Here is an 11,279-nt window from a genome sequence, read left to right as displayed (position 1 = left end):
TCCACCACCATTAATCAAACCACCACCACATTAATTTGGAAAAATATTATAAAAATATAGCAATGCTCTGATTTTGAACAAAATAAAATAAAATTATTACACTGATTTTGAATTTTTTTACAAGAACGTAAAAGAATAAAACACGAATAAACTTCACCGAAAAATTACTATCGATAAATACTCCTCCAAATCAAATATACAACTTGCCGGAAAATATGGAGATCCACTATTGTTGTCACTCTCTTTCTCTCTTCCTTCCTCTCTTCCACCAAAACATATTTTATCTAAAATTTAAATTATTAACTCTAAAAAAAATATGAAAAGTCATTGGAGAAAAATCAGATCTTATCTCATATTTTTTCCGGCGAAACTTCATTTTTTTTTCGATAAGGAGGAGTTCTTGTTGATTGAAATGAATTTTCTAGAAAATGACTTTTTTTTCTTTTATTACTAAAATATTTTTTAAAATAAGTTTAAACAATTTTTCTTTCTTCTTTTTATAATATTTTTTAAACTTTTTTAGTCAGCATACTACGTCACCCGCGAGTGGATTACACATATTTTGTAATTTTAGCTGATCGAAAAAAAAGTGTCAAAATGACACAGCGGGACAATAATGAAATGTCTAAAATGAACAAAGTCTACTTGAAGTGTCTAAGTGAAAATTGATATCAACTTTAGAAGGTCACCGATGACTTCAGTCATCCCGTAAAGATAAAATAAGTTTTGTGTACCTTTACTTTTTTGGTATCCCACTTATAAAATTAATTGAGATATTATTATTTTTATTATTTTAAAAGATATAATTTTAATTTTAATCTGAGAGAACATGGCTCGTTTATTAGGGTTTCACGAACCTCTACAGATTATTCATCATGTTAGTAGACACTTGTCAATGGGAAGTATTAATAACTTAAATAAACAACAACAACAACAACCCAGTGAAATCCCACATCGTAGGGTCTGGAGAGGGTAAAGTGTACGCAGACCTGACTCCTACCAATGTAGGACGGCTGTTTCCGAAAGACCCTCGGCTCAATAGAAGCATAGAAAAAGGTCAGACAAGAATATTAAAAGTAGATAAATAGATAACGAAATAATCATAGCACAAAAAGCAGTAGGTATTATTAGATAGTAACATAAATACCATAAATCAAAGTACAAGGAATCATAGTGCATTAATACGCCTACGGATAAGGGGGGAAAATGCCACTATGTGCTAGCCTTCTACCCTAATGTGTGTCCTCCACACCCTCCTATCTAAGGTCATGTCCTCGGTAAGTCGTAAATGCGTCATGTCCTATCTGATCACCTCTCCCCAGTATTTCTTCAGCCTACCCCTACCTCTTCTGAAACCATCCATGGCCAACCTCTCACATCTCCGCACTGGTGCATCTGGGACTCTCCTCTTTACATGCCCAAACCATCTCAGTCGCGTCTCCCGCATCTTGTCTTCCACCGAGGCCACTCCTACCTTGTCTCGAATAGCCTCATTTCTAATCCTGTCGCTCCTGGTATGCCCACACATCCATCTCAACATTCTCATCTCGGCAACTTTCATCTTTTGCATGTGGGAGACCTTAACTGGCCAATATTCCGCCCCGTATAACATAGCTGGTCTAACCACCACTTTGTAGAACTTGCCCTTAAGTTGTGGTGGCACCTTCTTGTCACACAACACACCGGAGGCGAGCCTCCATTTCCTCCATCCTGCTCCAATACGATGTGTGACATCCTCATCGATCTCCCCGTTGCCTTGCATTATAGAACCTAAATAAAGCATTATGTAAAACAGTTAACGAAAATATCACAAATCTATGAAAATATCAAGGTTGTGTGGGACCTGGGAGGTTGAAGTAATTTGTTTAATAAATTGATGTGGTGTAGGTTACGGTTCTCTATGCAGATTTAAATTAATTTCAACTGTTTTTTTAATTGTAATCACAAATTTTAATAGATAAATATGTTTATAATTAGAAATCAGTATTTTAAAAAGTATTTTCGGGGTGAGTTTTGGGTTAGAACCGCCTTAAGATCGATAGGGACGAAAGTATAGTGTATAGTAAATTTCATCAATCTGAACGTATATTTAGGTGTTGAACGATTTTTTTATTTTGGGACATGTGTTCAGAAAATTTCCTAATTAAAATTAAATTATTATACAAGTCATTAAATTACTATCAGAACAAAAAATTCAACTTGTTATTAAAATCTTTAGAAGTTAAAAAATTTTAAAATCAAATATATTTTTTTAGCCTTGATTTATATATTTTTTCTCTTAATCTTTCATCGAGTAAAGAAAAAGAGTGATTTGTGCAAATTACAAAGCAAAAAATGAATCACTCTTTAACACTTGTTTTGATTTGATACTTTTCATTGACGGTTCAAGTTAATAGATATTTCCACTCAATTTGTTAAATAAGTTTGATTAATTTTTCAAGACGAACAGTTCTGATTATATTTTTAATCAATTATTGATTTTGACTAACATTTAAAAATAAAACAGTACATATACTATTCCTTTTTATGCTTTATTACTTTATAGTTTAAATATTTTTTAGCAGCAATAAATATGCACATTAACAATAAGTGATAAAGTCTTTACCAACATTATTTAATTGTCATTGAATTTAATGTCGCTATAAACTTTAGAGATATTTACAAAAAATATTAATTATCTCTAAAAAATATATTTAATCACAATTAAATTATTATAATTAATTAATTATCGCTGAATATTATTTTTGATATAGCGAAGTTTATGTAACCAAAAGACAATAGAAGTATAAAACTATAACGCGTGATGCTTAAATCAATCTTGTCTATGCTATTCCTTTTTATGTTAAATTTTTGGAAGATTATGACTATTTTTTCTAATTTCTAATAAGGGCATGATAAGAATAGAAGAAAAATACATTTTAAAAAAGGGGAGACGTGGTAGGACATCGTACTCAAATAGTATTTCTAATTTTCTTTTAACTAAAAACTTAAATAGAGTTACCTAGTGTTTTCCTAGCCTTGACTTGTGAGCATTTGTACCCCCTTTTTTTTTTTTTTTTTTGAAATTGAAATTGAAATTGAAATTGAAATTGAAATGCTAATTGGTGTTAGTCACATTTTTTAAAGCTGAGTAACGACAAAAAATGGGGAATTTCGAAATAAAATAATGAATTACTCTCTTCGTTTTAATTTATACTAATTTTTAGATACTTGCCTTGCACATGTATTTTGTGTATTTATTCAAATGAGAAGTTTGACACAAATTTATAAAAATATTAAAAATATATATGTGGACATCGGAAATAAAATTTATCAAAAAATAATCTTCAATCACAAAATAAATCAAAAGAAGTGATTTTATTTATCTAGATTGTGAGTATAATTTTGTGTATTCCTAAATTTTCTCAATAATTCGTGGGTCGTAAATAGAATATATCTCGAATTTAGAATGATTTGTCACACGAATTGCACACCCAATATGTCTAAACTCTTGATTTATCCTTAGAATACGATTAAATTCAAATTATGAGCATGATGTTGGGATCAAAATAAGAGCGTATCGCGCGAAAGCCAAAAAGGAAACCTTGAAATGATGGCAAAGAGAAATCATAATAAAGATCATAATATATTAAATTGATTTGGTCAATTGACCTACATATGATTGATATAAAAAGTTTAAACTATTGAGAGAATAATTTCCCCGTAAACATAACTTCGACTGATCACTATATTGTGGATGCTATATTGTAGAAAGGAAGGATCCTCAATTTATAAAAGTCAAATCTTTTTCTTCAAAAAAATTATTACCTTAATACGGAAAAAGTTTATTTTTATTCTGGGAATAGTAAAAATCAAGTATGATATCAAATTATTAGAATTTCTTTTCAAAGTATTTATAGTTACCAAACTTTTCCTTTTATGTAGTCATGTTAAGAACTTCCCACATTGAATTCCTTTAAGGTTTAGGGGTTTATGCTATTTTGTTAGCTTTAAAATATTAAAAAAAATAGTATTGACAATTTTGTTTATTGTTAAGTCTTTTAATGAAAGAACAAAAAGTTCAATCAATATTTTTAAGGATCTTTATGCCTTTAAAGTAGTTTAGATATAGATATAAATTATAATCTATATATACCTGGAAAAAAATAAAATTCCAAATAAGTAGTTAAATAAATGAAGAAAAATTGAAGCTTGGTGAGTGGTGACACTCTATATATGCAGTGTGTCAAGACTTTAACGTCTAAAGATTAATTATACACATGAAATGAGAAAGCAAAAGGAAATTATCACATTAAACTTTGCAACACCGTGGATATATATGCTACTCTAAGGAACCTATTCACAATGGTTGGGCAGCCCGGCGCACTTAAACTTCCGCTATTCACGATGATTAACTTGAGAAATTAAACTGTCATGCATGGCTAGTTATTATTTCTTTCACTATCATCACAAAGAAAATAGAATCATTATCATACTACACATCAACATATTAATTAATACCCTATTTACAACATAAATAACCATAATGTAAAATCAAATACATTTAAGAAAAAATAGTTAGAGCTCACTTATTGAAGGAAATGAATGGAAGGACACGATAACCCTATTAAAGAGGAGCAAAAATGTTTATAGTTTGTTCCCAAATTACATGAAGTTGTCTCGACATATTAAGTTCATTGACTTTTCTGAAAAATCATACCCATTTATATTAAAGGGTGTGTTTGAGTTCTTTCTACGCGTTAATTATTTTTTTTAACTTTTATATTTCTAAATAGGATCTCAGAGTATTTAGAAGGATATTATAATAATTTAACTTTCAAAATAGGAAGTTCATGAATGAAACCATGAAACATATCTTGAGAGACAATTCTCCAACAATTTAAGAACCAAAAAGTAAAGCCCTTTAAGTGAAATTCAACCTACTAATTGCCATAAATCAGCCTTAGAAAAATAAAATGAGAGTAAATTAACATTTTAGATAGTGTATAGAGAATTGTCATTACACAAATTCAAGAATAAAGGTGAGAACTTATGAAATAATTTTCTCCATTAATAAAATACGCGACAAAGCAATTAATTGGAGATAAGAAGAAATCAACTTTCCTTACCAATTTGCTGCAAAAAAAGACAATAGAAGATTTACTTCACACACACCTTTTCGGAGGTTAGTTATTTTTATTTTAAACATTCTGATTAGAGTGTATATGGATCGGGTTGGTTCAGATTTTTTATAAATCAAATCAAATTATTTGTGTCGGGTTAATAAATCTATAAACCAAATCAAATTAATAAAAGTTGGGTTTTTCGATATCAATTTTTCTCGGGTTTCTCGGGTTTTTCATAATATCTAATAAAAAGCACAGAACAGTGCTTCTTAAAAAGAGTTCTAGTACAAAATATCAACATATAAGATGGAGGCAGAACACTGTTTGAATTTTTAACTTTATAATATAACTTTATAAGATGAGCTTTTTTGTATATTATTTAAATGGACCTCTCAAGTCCAAATCTAAATGTAAGAAAAAAAATAAAAATTATGAATTTTTTTTAAAAATATTTATAAATTATATTTTAATAAGTATTTTTATGTATAACATAATTTAAAAATAGTATATCTATAATCGGGTCGGTTTGGGTTCGGTTTGACTTTTTTTAGTTAAAACCAAACCAACCCTATAATGTTCGTGTTTTTTTTCCAAACACCAAACCAAGTCAAACCAAACCACTAGTCGGATTTTTTTTCCGATTTGGTTCAATTTGTCGGTTTGATGCGGTTTATCGATTTGCCATGTACAATCCTAATTCTGACTATCAATACGAATAGAAGCATTGGCTGTGTATGTGGTATAGATGTGGAAGATATAGATCGGTGTTTTTAGTTGACTATCAATACCAAATTACAATCATCTATCTATATCTATATCTACATTACCTTAAAAGCATGAACTCCCTAACTTAAATGTTAAATTATTATAATATCACCGTTTAAACATGATAAATATAATATCTTACAAAATGTAATAAAAAATAACTACTAATTAATAATAAAAAAAAAATTAAAAACTAAATATAAATTATCTTTTAATTTCATAAATTGAATAAATATTATTGAATATCTATTTTTAATATAATAAACAAATAAAATAAATAAATAAAATAATAAATATAAAATATGTTATTATTTTTGAAACTAACTAAAATAAATAGCATCTTATATAAATTGGGACACGCCACCACAAGCCCTTTATGGAGTTAGCGAATCAAGGAAAAAAATTCCTCAATATAATAAAAAAAAGTAACATGACTTTCAAACCATTAAAACAGAAAGCACTAAAAATTATCATGACACGTCAGAAATAATGTGTAGAATTTCAAGATTCCATGGGAAGTAATAATTAAGAAAGAATTAATTATATCCTTTGTTCATTTTTATTTGTCTATTATATTAAAAATAGATATCAAACAATACTTATCCAATTTATAAAATCACGAGATAATTTATACTTAGTTTCTAATTTATCCTTATAATTAATTAGTAATCATTTTTTCATTACATTTTTCAAAACATGGTATTTATTACTCCCTTCATCCCATTTTAGTTGTCAGGATAAGGTCTTGCACAATCCTTAAGAAAAATTAATAAGAGATGTAATTTGACTAATATAACTCTATCATAAATATTCTTCAATCATTACGGAAATTAGTCTTTCTTAATAAATTATTAACTTTATGCATTAAATATCATAGATTGATGTGTTCTGTATTGAATAATAGGTAAGGAATACCAAAAGTTTAACCTAAAGTAGTCTTGTAACTTTAAAATGATCTTCTTGAAACTTTAATAATAAAGTAGAATTGTAGTAATAACTTTTTTCATATTTCAAAATGACTTAATTGCTAAGGTTAGAGTTGAAAAATGTGACTAATTGTTTTTTGATTGTTTAAATTGGCAACTATTTTGGGACAATTATTTTTAGTATACTTGATAACTAAAATGAGACGGAGGGAGTATATTCAAAGAGTGATATGACCAAATTAGCCTTCTATTTATAGTTTTTAAGAATTGTGCAAAGTTAATAGTGGACAAATATTGTTATACGGAAGGATTTTTTTTTTCAACTCTGCTCTTAACATATGAATTTTTTAAAAATTAAGAGGCATAAAAATAGATAAAAATTAAGAAATTATTAAAGAGTATATTAGTTAAATAATATTCTTTATTAATATTGTTTTAAGAATTATATAAAATATTATCATGATAGCTAAAATGAGACGGAGAGTATAAAGAATATAGTACTCAATATAGTACTCCGTTTGTAAGTAAAAATAAAACATCTGTTGATGGCGGCTAACGTCAAGATTGACTATGGTCCAAACGTTGACGTAGGAGCCTACGTCATTCATCTTTAATGATTGGGTGAACTTATATATTGAGGCATCAATTAAGTTGGGAAACAGAGAAATAATGGAGACTGAAGAGAACATTGTAATTGTGGGTGGTGGCATTTCTGGTCTTGCTACTTCTTTGGCACTTCACAGGTAATAATTAAACTATATATAGCCAAAAAAAAAAAAATTGATAATAATATGTTAGTTTTTAGTGCTATTCTGGTTCAAGTATCAGGAAGTTACCCTTTTTTCAAAAGAATTTTTTTTTTTTTGAGATAGTAACTATTAGTTGGGTGGCGATTTGAGAAATCAACTCGAGAATTGAGCTGCTAGAAATTGAATATGTAGGTTGGGGCTGCGGAGTATTGTGTTGGAATCAGCAGATTCGCTGCGAGCTACTGGATTTGCATTGGCGTTGTGGACTAATGCCTGGAGAGCTTTGGATGCACTCGCCATTGGGGATTCTCTTAGACAACGGTCCTTATCAATTACTGGGTAAGCTACCTATTTATTCCTTACTATTTCTTTTCCGTTTTAATTTGTTTGTCTGATTTCACTTGATATATAGTTTAACAAAGTAGCATATAGTTTAATAAAGTAAAAAAAACTTTTGAATCTCTTGATTTTTCTTAGTTTTTAACAGAAGTGACCAACTTTTCGAAATTTTGTGGCCAAACATGTTTTTTTGAAGTTCTAACTTCACAAAAAAAAGTAAAGAAAGTTTCATGATCAAACACCCTCAATTGATTGTTCAAAATGCATTGGAGTTCATGTGTCTTATTCTTTATCAACAAAATTGCTGCAGGTTTAAAAGTTTCTCAGCTGAATCAGGTGCACCTATCAAGGAGATATCATTTGTGGGGAATAACAGGTAAGCATTATATAACCTCCGGTTCTCACAACATCGATCTTTGTAGAGAACATCATAACTATCACAAAGGATTAAGTATGCATAGCATATTCAGAGGATGCCGTATAACGAATTTTCTGAATTGTTCTCTAGTACTGAAGTGATGTGGTTTTATTGTCCAAATCCCTATGATTTCAACAATGAAATTAAGCTCATCTTGAACAATGCGGTTGAGCACGCCTTCCTTCCAACTATTGGATGGACTGATCATTCGTCAACCAACATTTCTATTTTTGAAGTCATTAGTCATATAACGTCAGGTATATTACATTGCAGTGTGGAGTATGAAAGTCGTTGTGTGAGAAGAAAAGACCTTTTGGAGACATTAGCTAATGAACTGCCTCAAGGCACGATTAGATATTCTTCCAAGGTTGATTCCATTGAAGAATCTGGACATTTGAAATTGGTACATCTTGCAGATGGTTCCACTATTAGAACCAAGGTAAATCTCTCTGAAATTCTTAACTTGGAATCCCTATTATTGAAACTTCAAATATTAAATTCCTTAAGAGTTAATGGTGAAAAATCCATCTGCTGTTATTATCACTTTTTTTGCGAGTTGTCTACCTGAACTATCAGGTGTTCACACCTCAATTAAGGGAACTTGCAAAAACGTGATAATTTGGTTATATTTTTGAGTGTTTCTCGATTCCTTATGTTAGTCTGATATGACTAACTTTGATAAGCTTCAATTAAGGCCTTAATTGGGTGTGACGGAGTCAAGTCTGTGGTGGCAAACTGGCTTGGGCTTCAGAAACCTGTGAATTCTGGGCGTTCTGCAATTAGAGGCTTTGTTGAGTATCCGGACAAACATGGTTATCAGCCTAAGTTCCACGCGTATTTTGGAGGTGGAGTTCGGTTTGGCTTTCTTCCTAGTGATGAGAAGAGTTTGTATTGGTTTTGCACATTCACACCATCTGTTGTACATTGTAAGTCAACTCCTACATACTGTTGTTTTGACAATTTACTTCTCGAAGCGTATTTTTGTTGGCTAGAGAGCTTACGTCTCTGAAGGGGAGCCTTGGCATAATTGGTAAAGTCACGAGTTTGAGCTGTGGAAACAACCTCAACAAACCTCTGTGGTCCAGCCTTCCCCTGGACCCTGTGGCCAGAGAGCTTACATCTCTGGTTACAATTTATCAATCTAAGAAAATTTGGAGTTTCAGGAACTAGTCATGTTTAGTTATTCGTTTTAATTGGGATTGCAGTTGATGGAAATGCAGAACAAGATCCAATGAAATTGAAGCAATTCGTGTTGAGCAAGGCGAGTAATGCGTCTAAAGAACTCTCCACTATTATTGAGAGAACAACGCTCGACAGTATATCTTGTGCTCAGCTGAAATTGAGATTGCCATGGAATGTTCTGTTTGGGAATATTTTGAGAAATAACGTTTGCGTGGTAGGTGATGCACTTCATCCCATGACTCCAGATCTTGGTCAAGGTGGATGTTCTGCTTTAGAGGACAGTGTTGTTATTGCAAAGTGCCTTGGAGAAGCCTTGATAAAACCGATAACAGAACAAGAAGAAGATGAATTTATGAAGATGAGAAAAGGACTTGAGAAGTATGCTAAAGAGAGGAGATGGAGAAGTTTTACATTTATCAGTGCTGCTTATTTATCCGGTTACATACAAGAGAGTAATAACAAGGCAATCAGTTTCTTAAGACAACATTTTTTGGCTGGACTCACTATATCAGTTACGCTAAGAATTGCTAACTTCGACTGCGGAAGACTAGTTGTTTCTTAGTAGCTTAGTTGGTTGACTATCTGAAATTTTACGTTATTGGGTGAGTGTTTGATTCACCACCTTGTAATCGCTTCCCCCATTTCTCCTCCCCCCCTCCCCCTCCCCCCCCCTTTTTTTTTCTTCTTCTAAAGGCACATTCTCTTGAACCTCCATGGTAGGTAGTAATAAACATGCATGCCAATTGCTTGATTCACTCTCCGGGCTTTTGGTGTTGTGATCCCATTCTTCTGATTGAAATTATGTAAATAAACAATGAACTAAATAATGCCTAATTAACTAAACGTTGATTTTAGTTGAGTAGAACATCCAAAATCAATTTTGCATTTTGGCAACTAATTAATCTCTAATTTTTCACCTGACATGTTTAAGATCATACGATTTATTCGAACTGAATGGTAAATAAATATGCTATGTTGGATATTTTTCATGGGTACAATCGATTGCTTACAACTTGAATTTTATTATGAACCCCATTCGGCTTCTTCATGTGTTTATTTTTTTTACTAGTTTATTACTAATCACATCTAGTGCAAGCTTAGAATGAAAAGGCAGCCTGGAACATCTTCAACTCCCTGTATGTTATGTATGTTCTTCTAGTTATTGTTGGTTGATACTTGCCTCAAAGACGTCTTATTTGTTTATAAAAAGCCTTTGATCTTATTGCCTACCCCATCGATGATATCAATAGACCAGATTATCTGGTGTTTACTGTTTCAACGAATTTACTTCCTAGTCTTCTTCTAATTGAGTTTTTTCTTTTGTTTGTTGAACTTGATTTGGATGCGATTAGATGTTTTTTCAGTGTTTTAACCAACATTAAGAATATATTTCTCTGTTACGATCGATAAGTTTGTACAATTAATTACTTAACTGACCATAGAATTGTCACGACCCAAAAACTGAGGTCATGATGGCACACATCTCAAAACCCAATCTGATGTGTAACCCTAAAAATAACATTCATACAAGACTTCCAAAGAGGAAAGTGATTCCACGATTTAAATAAAAAGAAAAAAAAACAATGAAGAAATTATCCCAAAACCTGGTGTCATAAGTATAAAGAGCATCTAATACAAGGTTCGAATCTGAAGATACAACATAAGTCTCTGAATGATACAAAAGACTGAAAAATAAAGATAGACTAGTGACGATCCGAATTCTGGGACCTCACCACTAATCTGAGAATTACACAATCCGCTAGAATATTAACTGCCACGTGGGGTACCCCGACTA

At 31.0% G+C, this 11,279-nt stretch overlaps 1 protein-coding gene across 1 annotated transcript; it reads left to right on the top strand.

Annotated features, from left to right (window-relative positions):
• The first annotated feature begins 7,438 nt into the window (after positions 1 to 7,438).
• On the top strand, positions 7,439 to 10,343 carry LOC129870670 (monooxygenase 2-like). Its single transcript, XM_055945506.1, has 6 exons — positions 7,439 to 7,539; positions 7,738 to 7,884; positions 8,195 to 8,260; positions 8,576 to 8,741; positions 8,997 to 9,228; positions 9,508 to 10,343. Exons 1-6 carry the CDS (start codon positions 7,466 to 7,468, stop codon positions 10,044 to 10,046), a joined length of 1,224 nt encoding a protein of 407 aa, XP_055801481.1. The 5' UTR covers positions 7,439 to 7,465; the 3' UTR covers positions 10,047 to 10,343.
• The last annotated feature ends 936 nt before the right edge of the window (positions 10,344 to 11,279 follow it).

Source organism: Solanum dulcamara, chromosome 10, assembly GCF_947179165.1.
Source record: "Solanum dulcamara chromosome 10, daSolDulc1.2, whole genome shotgun sequence".
Taxonomy (NCBI): Eukaryota; Viridiplantae; Streptophyta; class Magnoliopsida; order Solanales; family Solanaceae; genus Solanum; species Solanum dulcamara.
Note: the sequence above shows the minus strand (reverse complement) of the source record. Positions and strands in the feature narration are given on the sequence as shown.

Coding starts and splice junctions, on each gene's coding strand:
- LOC129870670 (XM_055945506.1), top strand. CDS start 7,466: ATGGAGACTGAAGAGAACATTGTAATTGTGGGTGGTGGCATTTCTGGT. Junction 7,540..7,737: donor ACTTCTTTGGCACTTCACAG/GTAATAATTAAA, acceptor TTGAATATGTAG/GTTGGGGCTGCGGAGTATTG. Junction 8,742..8,996: donor GTTCCACTATTAGAACCAAG/GTAAATCTCTCT, acceptor GCTTCAATTAAG/GCCTTAATTGGGTGTGACGG.